General features: G+C 35.4%; 1 protein-coding gene across 1 annotated transcript in view; it reads left to right on the top strand.

The window, feature by feature from the left end:
* The window catches only part of LOC149786024 (E3 ubiquitin-protein ligase rnf213-alpha-like), a 358391-nt gene that overhangs the window by 178285 nt on the left and 155136 nt on the right, over positions 1-24970 (top strand). The window contains exons 41-45 of the mRNA XM_089978099.1: positions 409-616; positions 10464-10681; positions 12846-13102; positions 18672-18813; positions 24104-24450. Of these exons, the coding sequence (XP_089834225.1) occupies positions 409-616; positions 10464-10681; positions 12846-13102; positions 18672-18813; positions 24104-24450 (1172 nt within the window). The remainder of the gene's footprint in view (positions 1-408; positions 617-10463; positions 10682-12845; positions 13103-18671; positions 18814-24103; positions 24451-24970) is intronic.

Genomic DNA, 24970 nt, shown 5'->3' with positions numbered 1-24970 from the left:
CAATACCCCACAGATGAGCCAATTAGGATCAAATGTAGCATACATTTTTCCTATCAAAATATTGTCTGTGTTGGCTTACCCATCTATGGTGTCACTTCTGTAACAATTAAATAGCAAAACTATGTTCTATTACATCTTCCGAATGATCAAGCCAGTTTGAATAAAACAAGTCAGACATGTTTCTTTGGATGTACTCGAAGAGCTTATGGAGTGGTCTGTTGTCCATTGTACATCCATCAACATAAGACTGTTCTCTCTAAACTTTTTGGAGGATATATATACTATACCTCCTGGCAGGAATCAGAAGATGTTTCTACTTAGAGTTTGCTAAAGAGTTAAAGATCAGTGTCAATGAAGATAGCATACAGATCAAGGAAGATGAGAAACTTTTTATTTTCTACTTTTCAGATCTTTCTTTGAGTCAAACCCAGAAGAGCAGATACTCCTTGTAGTTCAGTGTGACTCAGGTGACACTAATGCCAACTTGGTGGCCTCTGCCAGATACTGTATTGTGGATGAACACCAACAGATGAAGGACAGAAGGAGAGCTTCATGCCATATTATCTTCATTATACAGCTGCCCAGACTTGCAGGAGGATGCTTTACTGGATTCCAGGTTAGTTTTTATGGAACTGTCTTACAGACAATATTAAATTTTATGTGACTCTGTTTTCTTGAAACCAGTTGAACTGGAAAGGTCAGGTGAAGCATTGTGACCATCTTTATATCAGCAAATTCATTTGTCTGATACGGGAGCCAAAGTTAGGAAAAATAGTTTATGATTTATGATTCTAATCTTTTCTAATCAAAGTTACAGAAGATCAAAATTTTCTGACAGCTTAAGTTTTCTGCTTATAGGTTTTTGAGAATCTGGGGCCTGGTCTGAGGACGGGAACACAGAAGCAAAATACCATCATAGTGGCCTGTATTTGCTCCTGTATGCTTATTCATTGTTGTGTGGCATTTCCTTTTCTTCATGACCTGACAATACAAGATACCAAGTTCTTCATCAGTAATACTTGCCTTAGGAGAACTACTACTACCTTGCAAATCCACCCCTCTCATCAAAAATTGTATAGCTAAAGAGCCAAAAATTATCAGCCCTCCTAGGTGGCAGTTAAATAGAGTGATGTCCCTTAGATATCAGGATTGACATGAGTAGCTTTAAATTTCTGAATCCTCATGATCAAACCTATTCTATCAGTATAGAAGCACCCTTGTGGCAAGCATCTGTCTAGAGAAAACCATATGAGCCACAAATTTTGTTTGATTTACATGTGTTTGAAACATTTTTCCAGTTCCTTACCTAAAGAATCCGGTGCCAATTTCTGTAATAAGTGTTGAAAAATCAGGTTTTTAAAAGGACTGAAATTCCGTCAGTAAAATATTGTCTCTTGTTTTTTCAGTTTAAATAGGATTAGCTCTCAGAATATTCTTTTCACTACAATACTTTTCATTATCAATCAATCATGTCCAGTCAAACCCATACATACTGCAATTTATCTTCACCCATTTCCCAAAAGGGTTCCTATTCTTCAATATCATTAGTACTGTGAATGATATATCCACCTTTGACTTACTTGACAGATTTATGTATAGTAGAATGCATAAGTAAACAGTGTGCATAGTTCTGCTTGTCAGAAATTACATTAGTGAATATTAAATTTTATTGCAAATTGATGCATACCATGATTTAAGTATATGAGCTTCATTTGAGAAAATCAGGTTAAAATAAATGATAAATTAATAGTTACCTTGTTTGCCATCACCATTCAGTTTAAGATTGGAATATATTGTCAGCCTTGCCAAATTATGTATTATGTAATAGGTAAGCAAAATGTTAATGTGTACATGTATTACTTCAGAAAAAGGAGATTTAAATGACAGAAATTACTTAAAATTCTTCCAGATCAGATAAAATTTAAAATTAGAATAGGTAGGCATAAGCAAATTAAAATAAAAAATATGAAATTCCCCAAAATTCACTGAAATTTGTTAGACACAAAATCATGAGAGGTCATCAGCATTAGACATGGTGATACAGACACTAGTCTCAAGCCTTATCATTCAAAACACAGTAAATATGAAATTGATGACCATAATTACTCTGTGCATGGTAAACTGTCTGAAAGTTAAATCTGACCAATGTACAAAAAACTGCTCCGGTGGCCTGGTGGTTAGAGCATCCACCTCAGATGCAGGAGGTTGTGGGTTCGATCCCCAGCCAAGTCATGCCAAAGACATAAAAATGGTACTAACAGCTGCCTCGCTTGGCGCTCAGCATTAAGAGGTTAGTGTTAGGACTGGTTGGCCTGGTGTCAGGATAATGTGACTGGGTGGGACATCATGCTACAGGTCTGCAGCATGATGCCCCAGTGCTAGACATCATAATAAACTGCCACACTGCAGACATCGTAGCGATATGACTGAAAAATTGTTAAAGCTATGTTAAAAATCCAAATCACACACACACACACACATACAAATTACCCTACCCAACATGGTAAAATCAAAACACTCTATCCCCCCATTCATTTCAACAGGTATCATATCTGAAAGTGTTTGATTTCCTGCTTAACTCTTTTTTGGGACAAACAAAACATTCATTTTGCTTGTGATCCACAAAGAGAACCAGTATTTCGCATATATTGTAACTTAATTGCATATGCATATGTGGAACTACTGTAAAGCTGTTGTTCTCTATAAGACTTGTGGTAGAACACTCCCTCAATAACTCACACCCTGATAACTCATGAACCCACTTTATATCACAGGGTCAGTTGTAGATCCCATTTTTTTCACTAGAAAGTACCAAACATTTAATCCCTATTTGTTGAACATGAATAAAATTGCGATAAAAATTGGTAACTGAAATCTTGATATATGATTCGTTTTACCATTGAAAATGGTTGATATGATCTGGAAATTTGAATCAACATTATGAAATTGTCAACTTTTAAATAGGAAGTCATTTATTTTGTTAAAATTTCTTTCCAAACAATATTCTTGGTACACTGTAAATAACAGTATGCAATGAAAAATTTGATCAGTGAAATTGTCACTAATGCCTACTTGAGGCAGCACTTTAATAAATAAATTCCAATGAAATAAGTTTTTATATCAAGTTAAATACGTGTTTTAGTTATATCTTTTAGTTCAGTTTAAGTGTAATGATCATAAAAACAATGTGTCCTTTTGTATTCAACCGTGAAATATGTTGATCTACCGTAACCATTATATCCGTGAGCATTTCTGTGAGAACATAATTAAGTGTCATTGGTGTTTTGATACCTAATTTGTTTAAGTATTTCTTGTATTGTTGCAATGAATTAAAAGCTCCTTGTATTACCACCTTAATTATGTCTTTAGTATCAAAGAAAGGGGTTGGACTAACTTAAAAATTAAAAGGCATGCAATTAACATGTGTAAGAGCTAGCGGCCCTGTTCAAGCATCAGGTCAACTCATTTCAAGTGACCAATCAAACACTGTAATCTTTCTGTGTGAATGTAATATAATTAAACTACCTTAAATTAGCATACTCATTCAAAAATGTGATCAGCAATAGGTAGACAACCAAGCTAAATAAATACTTGATGACATAAAACTCAGTTTCACAGATATGTTTTATTAATGAGGAGCTTGTGTCAAGAGTTTGAATAGTTAATTTGTACTTCCTGAATTGGCACATGGAAATTTCCACACTGAGGAGAAGAACTTTTGCTATTACTTGCAATGAAATCATGGCATCAATATTTTATTATAGAACAATAAAAAATGACTTTCGACAATGACGGCCATTTCGTGAACTAAATGTTCCATTTTGTTGTTTTTTTTAAATTAAAAGGAATCTTGTTTCATTGTGAATTTAAATCAATAACTAGTCTTGTTCCTTGTTTAGTATATTCCTTTCATTCCATTCCATTAGAGTAGAGCGTAATGCAGAGAGCACACAGATTAGAGATTCTGAACCAGACAACTCAAAAACAGCATAAAGCAGTGATGTAATACACAGTGTTTTCACACACACATGAAGGTTGTTGAAACCAGTTGGAGTAATGTTAACGATCTCTCAGCAGTTTGAGTTTTGAAAATAAAGGTCATTTTTACATAAAAAACAAAAATCTTTGTTAGAAAAGGCACCTGATTGACAATTATTCCCAAATGTGATTTAAAATGAGTATTCAGCCATTAAACATACTAGTTCACCTCCCTCTGGGTTTTCTTGGTGTCCAGCCAGGATAGTATCATTTAATATTGTTATGTAGGTCTCTCAAAAACTCGTGCCCTTGCTTATAGTGAGACCCATGTTTTTGGACCCCGTTGTGTATGAGTTATTGAGGGAGAGGTGTATTATTTCACCTCCCATAGTGATCCTATGAAAGCACAATGATATTAAAAATTCATTAACTTTATTACAGTCTCTGTTTTTTCATTTATAAATAGGATTACCTCTCTAAAGATTATTTTTGCTAAAATTTTACTTTTAATTATCAGCCAATCATGATAGCCAACCCATATATACTTATTTCATCTTGACCCATTTCTAGACTGGTTCCTGTTCCTCCATATATTAATTAGCTGTTGAGGCTTGAGTCCCATCAGTCAGGTTTTTTTTACCTCATCTAGTACCATTCCGGTGGTCTAGTGGTTAGAGTGTCTGCCTTGGATGTGGGAGGTCTGGTTTCGATCCCTGGCCAAGTCATACCAAAAACTTACAAAAATGGTTCTAACAGATGCCTCACTAGGCACTCAGCATTAAGAGGTTAGTGTTAGGACTGGTTGGCCTGGTGTCAGGATAATGTGACTGGGTGGGACATCATGCTACATGTCTGCTGCATGATGCCCCGGTGATAGACACCACTATAAACTGTCACACTGCAGACACTGCAGACATCGTAGCGATATGACTGAAAAATTGTTAAAGCTACGTTAAAAATCCAAATCACACACACACACCTCATCTAGTTACTGATGAGAAATTCTTATGAAATGATCTTCCAACCATTGTCCAGTGCCTCATGTCTGTTTGTGCAAGTTTGTTATTGCCACTGCTCCAAAACTACTGGGAGGATTGCCATAAGAACTTTCCAAAAGCATTCATCTACTTGGTTTTAAATGAAATGGTGTCCCTCAGACATCAGATATGGCCACCATGACGATCTTATTATCTGAAAGGATGGGCATACTGTGATAGAGTTTTCGGTATAGAAGACTTGAGATAATTTGTTGGTCCTAAATAAAAATGGTACTGATCTGACATCCCATATGGCTACCATCTTATTATCACCACTCCTCTTGAACATATGGTTGTACTTACCTGGGAATTTCACCTAATGGAAATGGTGCCCCTCACACATGAAGTATGATCACCATGGCAGCCATCTTGAAAATCTTGTCATTGCTACACCTTCTGAAGCTCCACTCCAGTTTGATACTTTGCAGTCTTACATTTTTAGGAAAAAGCTCATTTCAACATTTGACCTATGGGATTATATGTTATTTGACAAACGATCTTGGAATGCTTATTTTAGCCTAAATCAATTTCATTTAAACCGTAAATATCTACTAGATGCTGCTGGTATGGATTACCACATTATTTGAATGCAGAACTGTGCATTCTGAGTGAACATCCACTTTATCTAGCCACAATATGAAGGAAAGGGGAGAGGGATAACCACAAACCTGCTCATTCTACTGAGAGGAAATAATCCTTTATTCCAGGAAGAGAGAAATGATGATGGGTTACTCCCAGCTCCCTGTTAGTAGAAATGGGAAGAGGAGCCCTCAATCATTAAAGAAGATGAGACAGAACAGTTTTTTTGTGTCACCCGAAGATCAAACTATGAGTTTTTGATGATATTGATGAGTGCATATAAAGAAGCAGTTACTTCAGGCACTTATGTTTTGGCTTCTCCATGGACTTAAGGAATAATAGGAAAAAATATGATCAATGATATGAAATCCAAATATTGGCTTTTCCAGGTTTGATTAATTCAGGTTTCCTATTAGATTCAGAACAGTTGGTCAGAGAACCAGACTAGCTTTACACGAGTACTTTAGCTACTTTAGTCTGCCTATGTTTTTATGCAAACTGGCTGCAGGATCATGCTATTGCTCATAGCCTTTTCTCAAAATATTGCCCAGCAAGCAGTAACATGTTGAAGGTGAATGGGACAGATTCATTAAATTTTCCACCAACCAGCACAGAAGCATAAACAGCAATATTCATATTCTTTAAAACAAAGTAGAAAGGTGACAGTTACATTTCTTGGATATTATATGTTACTTTGACTATGTTTCATGCCAGGAGGGATGATAGGAATTGCCATGTGAAATTTAAAACAAACAAAAAATAATGATTACTACAGAGTTTAGTGATCTAGCAAGAAACCATTGAGCTCTATGGGAATAGCAACTGCAGTTTCTGAAACTATACTAAAAGTAATTAAGGCTCAAGTGTACATTACAAACTTTTAAGTCAAACATAATGTTTGCCTTTGTTGCATCAGATCACACTTCTGAATTTTTTAGATGTATGTTTTCCAAGTCGACAATAGCAGTACGTGACATTTTTTGTTACACCTTGCCTTATTGGTATAAATTGTGGAAAAATATTGACTGCTTTATTGAGAAGGTCTTGTTAGGATTGGCAGATTTGCTACAGGTCAGGTGATGTAGGAAGAGGAAGTGTGGACATTTGGCTAGGCAGTAAATGAAGTCTGTTTCCCACAGGAATGTGTATGTGTACAAAGCCCTCAAGATCTTCAGTTGCAAGGATTCACTACAGTTTAGAGTGCCTGTCTAAACAGACCCTCTATTGCTCCTCCACTCAGCGATGGTGAGATAGCTAACTCAGAAAGTGTCACAAGGCTAAGAATTGGTCTACTAGCAGAAGGATGGTTGTTTCCTCTTCTATGACCTGGTGATAGTTTGTACTTAAGTTACAGGATCCATTTTTCCTATTGGCCCCATTTGACCTTACCTAAGACCCAACTGCTTCCCAAGTGGATGTTTCAGCAAGGACCTAGTTCTGTCTCCCTATTCGGACACTTTAGGTTTTGGAATTGAAGGCTGACACACCAGAGGGAAAGTTTTGACTTGTTATCAATCGTTCTCCATTGAACAAGTTTCTGATGCAAGAGTGTTTTAAGATGGAGACATTAGCATAATTCACGAATGCCATTTGGCCAAACAGCTGGGTGGTATCTATAGATCTCCAGGATACTTGCCTTCACATCCCCATTTTCACAGCTGACAGGAAATTACTGCAATTTTATCTGCAACACAAGATCGTTCAATTTCTGGCTCTTCTTTTTGGTGTAACTTCCTCTTTAAAACCATCACAGTGATGGGTGCAATGGAAACTCATTTTAGATACTATGGGGACTGCATCATCCAGTTCTTTGATGACTGGTTGATGCATGGTCAACACCAACATCCCTGGAGTGCTTCAAATAAGCAGTTGGCTGACTTTATTATATTGCTGTTTAAGTTCGCTCTGGTTACTATCAAAGGCAGCTGCTTCATGATATCCAACACTTTCGGGTGTCATGGCAGAGAAAGTATTGGTCACGATAAAGATCTATCAGACCAATTTGGTTTGAATATCCCAGAATTCCTAACCCTATTTCTTAAATGGAATCTTCTATGAGTTTTGATCTGGCTGAAATTGGCTCAATTCAAACTTTTAGCCAGAACCTTGCTGAAGTTGCTATCATACAAGGGAGTTGACAGTAAAGGCCCCTTTTTTGTACTTTCAAGCATTACTTGAAGTGAGCAGAGAAAAGCCATGGAATGATGCCTCTTTCTTCTGGTGAAGACCGCAAAAGAAGATATAACCCCTCGGTCTCTAACATCATGCCTGAAGTGGGCAATATAGTCAGCATACTCTGAAGTCTCAAAGGGTCATGATAACCTCATGAAGATTTCAGCTGATGAGCTTAGAGCAACCTCTGCAATCTTTACATTTAAACGCTACATTTTGATCTGAGATATAACAAATGCTATTGGCTGGCATGCACAATAAATCTTCTCTGAAGTTTTTTTCTCCATGAACATGCTTTGCAGAGACAAGAATTGAATCTGGTGGGTCCAGTGACTGCAGTCCAGTTCACCACCAGGCCCATTTGATAACAGCACAACCTCCTTATGGGCATGTGCTTAGCACTTTTGCTGTATTTACCAGGAACTTGTTTTCATAAAAAGAATTCATTATTTCCTTTTTAGCTGTCTATGGTCATCATGGGTTATGTAAACATCAGTTGTGCTGCTGTCATGTTAAGAGAGTGGGCTTTCCTTCCTATAGAGATTCCAGCCATTCTTCCCGTGAAGGGTTCATGGCATAGAGGTATAATGGTCAACATTCTCCTGACATTAATGTGATCAGGGAAGATCATCAAAAGTGGAACCTTTTGTATGTTCTTTGGTTGTTCTCTTCTTCAGTTGTTATCTAAACTGCCTATGAACTGTTGAGTGAAGCTTCATTCATGAACCTTATCCTTGAAATAGTTGTTCGTTTCTCCCTGGCATCAGCAAAGATAAGAAGTGAGATTAATTCCTTGTCATTGGAAAAAATTGTCTTTGTTCAGTGGTAATTATGATTCAGTCTCTCTTGTTTGCCAACCTGGATTCTGACCAAGAATGAGCTACCTTCTGGAGCCCCTGTACATACTGATATCCCCAGTCTCAGTCATATCTCAACTTGGAATGGTCAAGATAGACTCATGTGCCCTTTTAGAGCTTCTGTATTTCTGTCTAAATCAGAAAGGGAAACAAAGGGTTAACCATCTCTTTCTCCCTCTCAAGGCATCTCTATTGTTTTGGCAGCCTACATCACATGGTGGATTGCTGGGACTATTAAAAAGGTGAATCAGTCTGTTACTGAGAGAGATCTTTCTTTCATGAAGATCATCACCCATGAGGTCAGGACCATTGTTGCTTCTTGGGCCTTTTGTAAAGATTTTTTTTTCGCATGATGTCATGAAAGTGAAATTCTCATGGTCTCATTTTATTTTCTTGTGTTACTTTTGATCAGTGCTGCAACAGAATTAAGGTACTTGCACATTAGGCACAGTTGTTTCAACAACCTGACCTCCAGTCTGCAGTTGAACACCATACTGACAGCAACAGAAAGTTTACACTGATGGTTTATCTTGGGCCACCAGCCTCCCACCAGGCTAGCAGGTTCAGCAACACATTGCCCTCTTCTAGTCTCCTTCCCAGCTTTTATGTCCTTTCAGTCTTGGTGTAAAGCAAAGAAGGATGATATTGCATATGACAGAAGTTGACTGATTTATCAGACTGGGGTTAAGTTGTTTTTTTATTCTAGACCTCCTGTTAGTAAATTACTAATTGGAGGGTGGAATTATTATCATGGACTGAGGACAGTGCCAGGGAAAGATACATCAAAGCAGTAATAGCAGGTAAGTATTATATAATTAAAATGAATTTTATTGCCCAAAAAGATACATCTTGCAATATACAATCGTTCCAGTATTAAAATGATGCTGATATAACCTTCAGAGTGACCATCATTGTCAGACTTTATATTTAGTTGATTGCATTCAAATGAACAAGTTGTTATCAGCAATCTGAAATTGATAAAAGGTTTGAAGTTATTTGCTGTACTGTAAATATTTTAATTCTTACCATTTAACCAGTTTGTGGGTGTCTCTGAAAAACACTATGTTTGATGCCACTTAAATGGCTATTTTCCTGACTAATATAAATGCTAATTACAGATTTAGCAAACTTAGCATGTGGAACTTCTTTTGTTCATTTGAGCATCAGAATCTTGTTGTTTTATGGGTGAGTCACACTCTTCTATGTATTATCATAAGCACACTTGTGTCATCAGCCATTCCTTTGAAATTTTGAGCCCTGCAGTGACTGGCCATTGTCTTTTGTGGAGTTCATATATTTGGAGATGCTTTAAATTCATTATTTTTCATGGAGTACTAATTTTCTTGGATCTTTTTTTTACTACTACCATGATTTTAAAGACCCACTGAACAATTATCTGTATGTGGAAGGCATACAGTACACCTTCCCTGGTCCATTTTTAAGGGCCGACATAAGTGTAATTTTTTGCAGAACCATGAAAATCAATACCCATGAAAATAAATGAATTCACAGTCACTGTATTTACTTTCTAACTTGGTACCACAGCATAATATTATACCAGATGAGATGAACAGGCTCCTTGTTCCAGTATAGATAAGGTTATTCATATATTGTCTGACAGTGGTTGAATATGCTTTAGTGTCATCTCAGTTTAAGTTTTAGTATTTCAAAAACCTCTTTTTATGACGTAAAAGCACAAGATGAAGCAATTCCCTGACATCATAGAGATGCTGGGTTCACCAAGAGTACAATCAGTGACATAATCTGTACATGATATTTATTAAATATCCATGGATGTGATGCACACAGTAACTATATGTTTAGTTTCATCTTGTATTAGTGTGGGCTCTGGCACTCTGCCCATATTGATGATCTGAGGGTACAAGATGAAGAGATACCCTCCATAATGGAGATGCTAGGCAAGTCAGTGGCCATACTGATGGAGAGGGCAGTGGCTGCTAAGCCAGCAGACACAGCTGACATGGAGGTGGAACATATTTTCAAGGACAACAGGACTGGTGAAGGTGCTGCAGCCATGGAAACTGATGACATGAAATGGTTTGTTCTTTACTCTTACAAATATAATGTCTTTCATTTTGTTATCCTAGTAATTTTTGTTTATAACTTCAGGTATATTGTTTCAATTTGTTTATTCATCCATCTGTACATCTGCAGCTACTGGATGAAAAGTCAGTAAACTTCATAAATTACTTGTTGTTGTGGTATTCGTGTGGAAGAGTGTTTTTTCCTTACTTGGGAGAGAGAGAAAACATCCATGGTGTTGAAATTGCAATTACAGTTGCAATATCTCAGTGTTCTTCATTAATTAGTCTAAATATGGACTTTCAGCTACAACAGCTTGCTTACATTCAGTGGAACCAGCAATGTTCCAGTTAATTTTTCATAACTTTGTATAATTTAGATGAAAAAGAGGAAAGGAAATCTTGTATAATAAATTAATCTAAGGATATGCATTTGCTACTTAAGAGTTGGGGGCCATTATTTTAAATGCCAGTGTCTGTTTCGAATGTATACAAATTTGAAGAAATGTTTCATACATCTGCCATTTTTACTGCACATTCCTCTACCAAGCTTAAAGTCTGTGGATGACTTGCACTTGCCATAATTAAGAACCCATTGATCTCATGATCAAAAAGGTAAAGGTTAAGGTCACAGACAGAGAGAAGAAAATTGGCATTCTCTGTGCCTTTCATGCTTAATGGACTTTCCATACTAACATGGCACCACATTGCATACACTGTTGGCAAGTAGTTAATTTCCTCAGACAACATTGTGACATAATTCATCCTATTTGGCATCTGCTGGATAATTCTGTAAATTACCATAATGTTGAGAGTTTAGAGTTATATTCCTTTGCACACATGTACATAGAAATTACACAGCTTGTTAAATCCACATGAAAGGCAGATTTGTAGTTGTCATTCTTTTCCTTTGCTTGATTCAACATTGTTAATATCGGAAGCAGATGACAGTATTTTCCTACTATGTACACATGTGTAGTCATGCATACACCCCTTTGCTGATAATGGATTTGTCCAGGAACTGGAAATGACTGGCAAAGAGGGTCAGCTTTTACACTAAAAACTTCCGTTTGGAATGAAACGCTCAGATGATAATGGTGTTAGGGTCCCATCTGGGCATATATCAGGTTTTAAATTATAATTCAATAAAAGAACTAAGTTCTTTGTATCATTTAATGAAGTGTCCATTAAATCTGTGAACAATATCATGCATATCATCAGTTATTGTTCAATCAATTTACTAGTTGATTTTGAAGCATACTGTTTTTATCTGAGTAAAATCATTCAGAATTTTCCACATTTCATTTGGACTTTTGCGTTTTCAACAGATCTTTCATAACAATATCTTTTAGCTGACTAAATCACAGCAATACAAGTTACACTAGAGTTTATAATTGCACCAATCATTGATTTCATGAAAATAGTTTAGTCTGTCTGTCTTCATTTATTTCTCTCAATAGTCATGCATACTTCTGTAAGTTGTCAATATACAAGTGTATTTCAGACTAGTTTGTCTTCATTTAGTCAAAAGCACATATTTTTTTGACCACTTTTATTTTTTAAAAACCCACTAATTTTTGGGGTATACATTATTTTCTTCAGCTAACTGACTTGGTTGGTTATAACACGGTTTGGTCTTTAACACAGTCAGGTTCTATGGACCCCAGCTAATTTGTTGTAGTGGAGATACTCTGTATTATTATTATTATTATTATCATCATCATCATCATCATTATCATCATCATCATCATCATGGCAGTAAACACTAGTAGGAGGAATGAAATGGAATGGTAGAGTGTGTTGGCAAGTTAGTTCCACCTACAGTACTTTCTCACTATAAGGCATCCCATCATAAGGAAGTTCCTCCAATAATGCAGATATGGTCATGAATCCCATTACATGATTAAACAATATTTTATGTATTTTTTGCCTCAGTATAAGTTGGCCTCACTTAAAAGGTGGTCTAATTATTGCATTATAGTGAGGTAGTTGTATACTTAGCAATGTTGGAGACACTTGCGTCATAAAATTAATGCAGACTTTTTTTATTTTGCAAATTTGCATTGAGTACTAGTTGTAAAAGCAAGCAACATTAAATTGCAACTAGCTTACAGCACTTCAGGAACAAAATTGTGGGAATGGTGGCTTATTTATTTTACAAACAATTTCTCTTTATACAGTCAAATCCAAACTGGAGGAATGGAAAGGGAGGGAAAGGAAGGAAAGGAGCCTTCAAGTGACCATGGTCAAGATCAAGGTCATGATCTGCAGGGTATTATTTATGATAGAGTTAACCACAAACTGAATGTCCGCAGTTTGATACTATCCTGTGTCCAGCCAGCTTTGGCCATGGTCAAGGACAAAGAAGAAACCACTGACAGATCAACACGGAGAATTGAGCTGATGCTTTATTTGCTACATCAAAACCCAATTGAGGGTAGGCAATTTAATGAATTATTACTTCATAATGTTTATGGGGAACTAATTTATGCTTGATTTTCAGCACCTGTGAATCATTTAAATTTTAGCTGTTACATTCCTATAAACTTCAACAAAAATGTTATGTCAAAGTCACAAAGATTCTGTGAAACAAATTACTGTTTGATGGAAAAATGGTGTGAAGACTGGACTTTCATCAAATTCTACATTGAGGTTATTACTGTGAATCTGCTATATCAAATATGACTGGGTATTGGCATTTCTCTTCTAATGTAATATGTGCAGCCTCTGCTACATGATATGTGTGATCAAGCATCTGAAAACCCTTGTATCTGCCAGACAAATTTAACGATATTTTGACCAATTGCCAAAACACTATTCAGGCATTCGTATTTATGAATTTACCCCATATTATTTTTCTTACATTTAATTTCACAGCTGTAAAATTAAATAATTTCAATCCACTTTTTTGACCAAAAAAAGCACAGGATGACATGTCATCTGTCTTGTCACTTCCAGTAGAAAAGCATATTAAGGTATACACCACCTTGTAAAATAATTCCATTTATACTGCTATGTATACTGTCAAGCATCCACTAGAATCTTCACTCTAAATGGTTAGCACTGCTTTAACATTGTTTCAATTAAAAGTAATGATGCATAGAAGAATAAGAAAGCAAAGATCAGTCAAGCTGATAAAGCACCTTTCTGAGTTTTGTTAATCATTTGTTCAGTAGTAAAAACATTGAACTTTAAATCAGATATGTCTGATAGCAAAAATTGTCACTGATTAAGTATTTAGCAATTTATATAATGATTGGAAAGACAGAGTGCTATTATTTTTACCAGAGTTATACACAACCATTCTGAATAAGAAAAAGATATGAGTGGGATGAAAGTTTTATTCAAAAGAAGTCAGGAAGTTTCAACAGCGATGGTTAAATCAGTTCTTATGGCTAAGATGTGTCCAAACATGTGTGCAAAGTTTGGAGAGTAATAATTATAATAATAATAATGATAATAATAATATGGACTTAGTACAGAATCTAATGTTTAGAAGCTCTATGCGCTTTATGCTATTAGATAATACATAAAAATACTCGCAACGACAAGACCACAAAAGAAAAACACAATGAAACAACAAAACATAAACATGCTGACAACAGCCAAGGAAACAGATATTATTAATTCTTTAAGTCTGTCCTTGCTGTCAAAAAAGATGAGTTATAAAAGCACTCGTGAATGAGAGCACAGTGTCCTTGTGTCTAAGATCAATGGGCAATTCATTCCACATAGCTGGGTCATGGTAAGCAAAAGAACATTTTTAAAAGAGGGAACATGAGAATATGAGTATCAGAAGATGAGTGTAAGTTTCTAGGTGGGGTGTACACATGGCAGGTTTCTTACGGTCTTTGAAGGTCTTTGACAGTTTGGGAAAAATGAGGTAGCATTTTCAAGGCCTTGAAAGTTTGGGAAAATCAAGCAGATTACCCTGAGGTCTTTAAAAGTCTTTGAAAATTGAAATAAACCCAAACATTTTAATTTCTTTCCCTAATCACAAATAAAATTGTCCAAGGTTGTTAAATTTGGATGTAGTCGAGTTTTCCTGGTTTCTTTCTTTTGATTAATTATAGTTTGAATTTCATCATTAAACAATATTGTAGTATTTTGCATTCATTGTTTTCTCATATAACATAACTTTTATGCAAAATGTTAGCGAAAATAGGTCTTGGAAATTTATGTTTGTGGTCTTTGAAAGATTGGGAAAAGTCTTTGAATTTATCATTCAGAATTCTGTATGAACCCTGCATGGGTGAGGTCCAGTAGGTATATTGGAATAGAGTCAGTCAGTGAAATATTTCAAAGTGAACACTTTTGTGTTTGATTCTGGATTGAATGGGTAGCCACTGAAAGCTTACAGAGCAAGGGTATGTACTTAGTTCTTCATACTGTAAGCATGACCTGAGCAGATGTGTTTTGAACTTTTTGAAGTTTCTCTAGAAGAGACTGAGATGAACCCAACAGAATTACATTTCGATAGTCCAGTCTTGAAAGCACTAAGGAATACACAGGAAAACTGCAGTGGAGCATCTTAGCTTCAGATATGCAGCCTTGCATATGTTCATTACATGTTGGTGAAATGAGAGTATACTGTCAAAAGTGACACCTTGGTTGCATACTGATGGTGTGAATTTAATGTTACTGATACTTATTTTTATGTCAAAAGCAAAAGCAGAATAACAGTTTTGTTAGTCCATTTTTTTAATGTCATCCATTATTGACCATGATATATTCCTCAAACTGAAAAAAAAAATAGATTATTCTTACTCTGTTTAAGAAAGTGTCAGACAAGACATATCAAGTTATGATACCTATCAGTATCCATATCAAGCACTTGCCTTAAACCGTTTTTAGGAACCAGAAGCTCAACATTCCATAGAGAAACTTCATATTACATAAATGCACCACAGGAGTTTGACATTTCCTGCATAACAAAACAATGACAAGTTTAGAAAAATAAAACAAAATAACTCAAATATACAAATAACTGTATCCTTACCCTACATTTTTCCAGTCAGAACATGATTATTGCATAGCCGATATGACATTATTGTAGTAATTGTTATATTTTCATCATGTATTAAAATTATTTTAAGTATATGCAACTGGACTGTTTCTGAAAACTTTATGTTCACACTAACCACCCGCCACCCACGACCTTGTCCATAGCCTCCTCCAATACCATATTGCTGTGTTTGTCAAACTTAAAACTTATTACACTGAAATGTTTCATTTACCAAGGATATGGGAACACACTTGCTGAACCATTAGTTGTGCAGACAGATGCAAAACTGACATGTAGCTGAAGTAGTCAGTTTTATTTCCTTTCTGTGATTATGTACAGACAGAGAAAAAAAAATTATGAACATTTTGATTTAATGTGTTTAAACACAAATGTTGTGTATCTGACTTAGTAGACACCTCCATATATTGGACATCTGACTTAGTAGACACCTCCATATATTGGACATCTGGCTTAGTAGACACCTCCATATATTCGACATCTGACTTAGTAGACACCTCCAGATATTGGACATCTGACTTAGTAGACACCTCCATATATTGGACATCTGACTTAGTAGACACCTCCAGATATTGGACATCTGCTTCAGAGTTGCATCTAGGATAAAATAGGTTGCAACAATTTTAGTCATGCACAAATGGTGCAAAAAATAAGCATTTTTTCACATATGTTGTGTACCTCTTTGTTGTTATGAAAAGAGAAGTCTTTGCTAACACTGCCTGGAAAGGTCTATATGCTGGTGAGCAATTTAATAGTTGGAACCAAAATTCTGATTGGCTATCTTATCACTGCATGCCTTGAGCCCCAGACCTAACATGTGATAGAATGCAAGAAAGGGCACAAACCATAACACTTTTGAGAGAGGGAGCAAGACAGACAGATTAGTTTGGTTTCTGATTTTACACAACAGCAATTTATATAGGTTATTTAACACTGACCCATTTAGAGCAAATGCTTCACCCAAGGATGCACCATGGTAGCCAGGCTGATCTGTTAGAAGAATTAGAACCCAGACCCTTTTGGTCACTTATTATGTACATTAATCACTGAGCCATGACAGCTTCTATTTCCATTTGTTGACTCTTATGACATGCTTGAAGGCACAGTGGCCCTAAGCCTGGAAGGGGCCAAAAAGAGAGAGACCATCTCAAAGAAGGAATTCAGAGTGTTTAGGATGAATGGATGAAGAACAGGAATGGGGAAAATGAAGATGTTTTTCATTGCTTTTATGACAGCCTATATCACACTTAACATTAACTTCTCAGCAGAGAATAAACATTTTTCACAAAGTATCCTTACATCATAACTTCCTAAGCATTGATTTCATAGGTGATATGATCTTGCCTTGATCAGGTCAAAACGAGTAGTTATTGAGATGGACAAAATCTTGACTCTGAATATCTTGTATTTTAAACCATTTATGAGTGAACTTGGCTAACTAGAACTAGCTCAAAGATACTATAATGTTAATAGTGTTGCCAGTTAAAACCAGTATATATCAAGTCAGGAAGTATAATGCTAATTTTAGTTAAGAAAATGTATTCCATTTAGGTCAGTAATGCATACAAGTTAGTCTACTTGCAGTTGTTAGTTCTACTGGTCACTGACCAGAAGAGCATATGTGATGGTCTGTTTTCAGTCAATGGTCATCTGTTATCCATCTGTTAGCACAAGTTTATTATTGCTACTTCTTTTAAACTAATTGCAGAATTGCCTTCAAACTTTAAACATATTCATCACATGGTCTTGTTGGTCTTAAGTGAAAATGATGCTGCTCAGACATACAATATGGCTGCCATGGCAGCCATCTTGAGATTTTATCACTACTTCTCCTGACTTGATGGTGATCTCAACATGGAGTTTTCACTCAAACACTTTTTATGGTGTTAAGTTGGTCCTAAATGAAAATGGTGCTGATATGGTATCCATTATGGTTATTTGTTATCACTGCTCCTCCAGCATGGATGGTCATATTAACATGGGGTTTGCACTAAAAAAATCTTCTTATGATGTCCAGCTGGTCTTAAATAAATCTGACAGTATGGCCATCACAGTGGCCATCTTGAAGATTTTGTTATGGCTTCTCCTTCTGCATGGATCGTTGTATTAACATGCGGTTTTCACTGAAAGACATCTTTCTGCAATGAAAACGATTCTGATCTGACATTCAGTATGGCCACCATGGCACCCATCTAGAAAATCTTGATATCACAATTATGCTTGAACAAAAAGTCTTATTGATATGGGGTTTTCACCAGAAGACTTCCATTAAGTCCAGCTTGTCTTAAATGAAACTAGTGCTGATCTGACTTCCAATATGGCTGCCACACCATGGCCATCTTGAATATCTTATCAGTACTCCTCCCAAACAATGGATGTATCAAGATGAGGCTGTCACTTAAAAACTTCTTATGATGTTTAGTTTTAAATGAAAATGGTGCTGATCCAGTTGGTCTTAAATGAAAATAGTTCTGATCTGACATCCAATATGGCCACCACACAGTGGCCATGTTGAAAATCTTGTCACTACTCTTCCAGAATGTATGGCTGTATCAACATAAGGCTGTTACTTAAATACTTATTTTGATGTCCAATTATTCTTAAATGAAAATTGTGCAGATCTCATGTTCATTATAACCACCAAAGTAGCCATTTTGAAAGTCTTGTTATTGCTACACCTAAATGGAAACTCATATCTTGAAAAATATTGTTACCTCTACTCCTTCCAAATAGATTGGTATATCATTAGGGGCTTTTTACCAGTAGTTGGTCGAAAATGAAAATGGTGCCAGTCATACAGCCAAGATGGCTGCCACAATGGCTGTCTTAAAATTCTAGTCACTACTCACCCTGAATGGATGAATATTATTAGATGGTGCTTTCACAGGCCTTGACCTTCTATAAAGAGAGTTCACTAGATTATTCATCCTACATCCCCTGGCATCTTTACATCTTTCTGTAAATTTGTGTCATCTTTCCCTAGACTTACCCACATTCCTGCAAGGTCTGAGCTACCATATTGCTGCTCTTCTGAAAGAGAAGGAGAAAAATGCCTTTAGAGCAGACAGCTGGTTGTCAAGTGAGGCTGCCAAACCAGAAAATATCAACAAGGCAGGGACCTTCAGGTAACATTTATATTAGTCATGAAGTTATCTCAATATCTCTAGATACAAGGAACTCAGTAGTCTCCTGAAGCATGCTTTATATTCCTTCAGTTAAACTGATATTTGGTAGAGTTGTTTTCAGTAAAACTATGCAGATAATGGTAAAATTTTTATTAAACATGTGTAATAAAATACTCATGCAAAATGGTAAAATGTAATATTGGTCCTCATATCATAAATAATCAATATTATGTTTGTCTATAATTACTATATTTACCGTATATACTGGACATGATAAAATAATTTTTTTTCCTGTCCCAGAACTTATGGTGAAACATTTTTCACCTAGGTTATATGTCCCAGGACTTAAGAAACAAAATAAAATTGTGCTGAATTTGCACACACCCCCGCCACTGTACATTGCAATAAAATAGATCAAAATGCTTATTTGATACTTAAATGAAAGAGACCAACCATGTATTGTTATCATTTATTCCTCTTTTTTTTCATCATGAGCATTAAAGAATAAAATATATCCACTAACTCCATATATGTAGTGTATGCATCCATAGTGTAGCATGTATCGTTTATGTCCCATAAAACATGACACATTGTTCATTGACATGCACATTGAGAAACAAATTGTGTTTTGTTGTACTCAAAAGTTTGAATATGTTATTCAAATGAAAACTGGACCCAGCAAAATCATGAAAAAGGGAAATAATCAACCGATTGCTTGAAGACAACTGCAGTTCACGCATGACATGGTGTTAGGTGCAAAATAACCAAGATTGAATTATATCCAGGTCAACTATATGACAGAATCTCACAAATTAAAATCATTATTTGAAAATAAATTGACTTGAATGCAAGTGACAATCTTTTTGCTAATATGGGTTACAAAAGTATTATTAAAGCAAGTTATTGTTGTGTGTACTATTTACCCGCATACATCAATGCATGTTTGTATTAATTATAACTACAGATGCCAAGCAAATAGAAGCTCCAGTGGTGAATAAACACAACTGGCAGCAAGCAGTAAACTCATTGTTTGAACTTACCATCAGGACATCAAAGACAGGTTATTTTTCTACAAAGCAAGCCATCCTCTGAAGCTGACTTTGGACACTTTTAAGCCGATTTTTTTTAAGGGTATCAATACATGTGTTATTTAAGTTCAAAGCAAGCTGACCTCGGAAGCCAACTTTGGATTCTTTTAAGTGTGTCAATTTTTTGTTTTTAAACATTTTTTGAATATACAAAGTCGGCCAAGATATGAACACTATCTTTGGTTCCTTTTTCATGTTAATTTTGAAAATAAATTGAAACAGTCGAACAATCTTTAAAGTGACATAATATAATGCTTTCTGCAAGGACATCGACAAACCAGCATTGCTCAGAAGATCTGTAGAAAATAAAGTCATTTGATGAATTCGTTAATGCTAGAAGAGAAGCAGATTATTTCGCCAACAATATGATCATTAATATGGATGAAATTCTAGTGTACTTTGATCTCATTCCTTGATGGACTGATGATAAGGTAGGGGTGAGAAATAGCATGACTGGTGCAGAGTTTTAATAATCTGATTTAAGTCCTCACAGTTTCTGCCTCAGGAGATGTGTTGCCTCTAACAATAATTTTTCACGGCATGAGAAAGCTAACAAAAATATTCAAAAGAATGGATCGTACATGTGCAGGAGAAGGGTTGTGTTGACGAGATGCTGCTGCAGTGGATTAAATTTTTTTTATCTTAAGTACACAGTTTTATATTTGTTAAAATAAAATTTAAGTTGTAGTGCATTTTCTGACATGTAATTTTCAAATGATTTAAAAGGTGTCCCACAATTGAAGACTTGAATAAACGATGTGTCCCAGAAAATACAATGCACAAATTAAAAAAAATAAAGTTAATCTATGGTGTGCCAACAAATGTGGTGTCCCAACATATACAGTAAATACCATACTCAAAATCCATGGCAAAGTCAGACACAATAAAATACAACATTTAGTGCAGTATATAGCAAATTCTAGAAACAAAATTGAATTCATTTTCATTTGGGTCTAAAATTGTTGTTGGTCCTGGTCAGCCAATGAAAATTCAGAAAATTTTCTATCTGAGTAAGTCTGCTGATTTCCCCTTTCAGATGCTACTTCTTTTTTTCTATCATTTTTCATTTCCAATAACTTGTCTGTTTTTGTTGTTGTGAAAATCAAAATTTGTTTTATTTTTGTTTTCATCTCAGCAAGTTGAGCAACTGACTAATCCAGATATTATTTTTAAAGCATGAAAAAGTGTTTACAAGCCTAAACTTTTACGAATTAGCTGACCAAAGAGTCAGTCCTCTGCTTTACATGGAACATTAGTTTTATGCAAATAATTGTGTCACCCTATTTAATTTATTATTATTATTATTATCAGGATAATGTGACTGGGTGGGACATCATGCTACATCTCTGCAGCATGATGCCCCAGTGCTAGACATCACTATAAACTGCCACATTGCAGACATCGTAGCGATATGACTGGAAAATTGTTAAAGCTACATTAAAAATCCAAATCACATCACATATTATTAATAAAACAGAACTTTATCTAAAAAAGACATGGAACAGAATTTGACCAACTTTGACTGAAAGTATCCTAATTCCAAGGCCTTTGAGTATTGGACAAAAGCCAATGTGCCATCAAAAAGGATGAAGATGCAAAGAAACAGAGAAACCTTAAAACAATTATTTTCATTACATATACAGTCAAACACATCAATAGTATTTCATTTGAAAGTATCCTAGTGTTTCAGATTTCTTAGCCTTTTGGTTTTGCATTTGTCATCACTTCCATATTTTTGTATGCCCTGATAATTACTAATTTGCTTGTAACACAGAGGCAATTGTGGATACCATTTATTTCTTATAGTTAAGGTTGAAAATAATGTCATATTTGTTGAACATTAAAAGTCGCAATCAAAGTTGGTAAAATTAGCTTGATATATAATCCCTTTTGTCACTGAAAATGTCAGCCAGTACACAGAAATTTGGAATTATTGTCTTGAAATTTGCAAAATTTGAATAAGAAATAATATATTTTGTATTTCAGTCTACACTGAACTACTGAGCAGTGAAAATGTTGGTAAACGTCTACTGGTGAAAACACTATGAAATTGATACAATTAATTTTAATGTGACAGTGCCATCATCTATTCAAACATGAAAGTGAACTGTTTTTTTGGTGCCTGTGAGTGTTCTGTAAGAACCTCTCAAAGTGCTTATCAGTGGCTAGCTAATGCTTTATATTGAAAACTATTGAGAAATGAATGGTCCAATGACAGCATCACACAAATTAATTAACAGATTAGTTGTATCAGCTGATCATAGTATATAAATGAAACTGAAATTATGTTTTGTTACAATCAAACACTGTAAACATACCTAACATTTTTACTTTGGCTGATATGTGGATTGTTCTTTAGACTTTATAGTGATGGCATCAAAAGTAACTTACAAGTTGTGATAAAATACATATATTAATATTCTCTTTCTTTTTAGTCCATATTTTAAAATTATTTTTTTAATCCAGTTGTAGTGTTTCAGGACTGTGCAACTGCCACTTTTTCTGTCTGTATTTCTTTGTTCAAACAAGATTCATTTGTACTCAGTCATTGCCAAGTGCAATAAAGGAAGAAAGAGTGACATTTAAAATCGTTATCTTGAGGAACTAACTAGTTAAACCATATTGGTGTTTTTGGTTCCAACAGTTTATGAGTGACAATATAGTTATAAAGCTTTAGTTCATTTGTCTTTGGTTATGATAGATACATGTGCTTTTATTCTGATAGGGACAACTCAAACTAAACTGATGCATGAATTTGTGACAACTGCATGACTGCATGTCATATGGGTCTGTTTGTGCAGGACAATGGAGATTATAATTCTCATATATCAGTGAAAGTTGCTAACACTGCCCCATCCCACTTGTTTCCTCCCTATCATGTACTTCACATATACTCCGGTCGATGTCTCTGCAAGTTATCAAGGGAGAGGTATATTAGGCAGTTGTAAATGATATTGTGTCTATTTGGGCCTCATGTTTATCATATTTGACAAGGAGCATTCAGGAATTAGACTGTTCATACATGATAGGGAGATGACTGATCTTAGGCCTATTTGTTTCCTTTGTTGCATCTATTGTGCATTGGACATATATATATAGTACTCAATAAATATCCTGTATGGGGCTGCCTATGATGCATGTACATTGCCAAAGCTTACATTGCTCAATAAATATCCTGTATGGGGCTGCCTATGAAGCATGTACATTGCCAAAGCTTACATTACTCAATAAATACCCTGTATGGGATTGTATGAAGCATGTACATTGCCAAAGCTTACATTACTCAATAAATATCCTGTATGGGGCTGCCTATGAAGCATGTACATTGCCAAAGCTTACATTACTCAATAAATATCCTGTATGTGGCTGTATGAAGCATGTACATTGCCAGCACTTACATTACTCAATAAATATCCTGTATGGGGTTGTATGAAGCATGTACATTGCCAGCGCTTACATTACTCAATAAATATCCTGTATGGGGTTGTATGAAGCATGTACATTGCCAAAGTTTATATTACTCAATAAATATCCTGTATGGGGTTGTATGAAGCATGTACATTGCCAAAGCTTACATTAATCAATAAATATCCTGTATGGGGCTGTATGAAGCATGTACATTGCCAAAGCTTACATTACTCAATAAATATCCTGTATGGGGTTGTATGAAGCATGTATATTGCCAAAGCTTACATTAATCAATAAATATCCTGTATGGGGTTGTATGAAGCATGTACATTGCCAAAGCTTATATTACTCAATAAATATCCTGTATGGGGTTGTATGAAGCATGTACATTGCCAAAGCTTACATTAATCAATAAATATCCTGTATGGGGCTGTATGAAGCATGTACATTGCCAAAGCTTACATTAATCAATAAATATCCTGTATGGGGTTGTATGAAGCATGTACATTGCCAAAGCTTATATTACTCAATAAATATCCTGTATGGGGCTGTATGAAGCATGTACATTGCCAAAGCTTATATTACTCAATAAATATCCTGAATGGGGCTGTATGAAGCATGTACATTGCCAAAGCTTGCAACATTAATGACTGCATCAGATAAAGATACATGCAAAATTTGAACTTTACATAGCTTTAAAAAGTAAATAATATGTGATTTAAAAAATTGAAGTTTAAATTTTTTACTTCTATATATTATTTGTACTGTCAGAGTACTGTTCTTATATTATCCAGACAAGCTTGCAAACAATACCTCGAATCCAAGATATCTCCGATACTTGCTGGAATCATTGCCCACATCGATACAAACCATAATCTGGACATTATACACAGTCATTTCACTTCTGGTGACTGGAAAGCCAGGTTATGGCTTCAGATTCTCAACACCCCAGGTGCCATTCAACTACAGTACTCTGACCTTCAGTCTCCTACCAGGCAACAGGAGTTGAATGAGATCATCATCAAGACAACAGGGTGTGAAGGTCAGATGTTTCCTGCTGTGATGCCCTTTTCCTGGTTGATTTATCAGCAGATAGATAGCATCTGGAGAACTGCCCAAGAAAATCAGAAAGAGGATAAAAGTAAGAAAATTCTAGGTTATCCCAAAAGCTAAAATTAATCTGTGGTCTTTATCATACCTTCACTGCATATGCAGTGGGGGAATACAGTGATTGGCTCTTGTTTCAATTGTAAGAAAGTCAGTAAGAGTATGGAAAAAAAATTCTATACTATTCCTATTCTTATATAAACTTGGTGCTCATCTCCATGCCTTCACTGGATATTTATCTTTGACATACTGATTAGCTCTTGTCTCATCTCTCTGTACATTTATCCACCCATCTGTCCTTTAATCACTCAGTATATCTGTCCTTGGTTACTGTGCACAATTTCTTAATTTCTTTCTGAAATTACAATGACATTTTCCACTTCGTATTGCCTAAAAAAGAAATGGAGTCAAATACTTACACATCACCACTCAGATCCATATATTAAGTTTAAATAGCATACAATACATTGGTTCAGTATAAACTTTATTGTAAATATAAAAAATCTTTGGCATAATGGGGGCAAATCCTGTCACAGTGCACTGTACCAGTCGAG

Source organism: Sinohyriopsis cumingii, chromosome 12 (genome assembly GCF_028554795.1).
Source record: "Sinohyriopsis cumingii isolate HCF-2022 chromosome 12, ASM2855479v2, whole genome shotgun sequence".
NCBI lineage: Eukaryota > Metazoa > Mollusca > Bivalvia > Unionida > Unionidae > Sinohyriopsis > Sinohyriopsis cumingii.
This window is presented reverse-complemented; position numbering and strand designations above follow the sequence as displayed.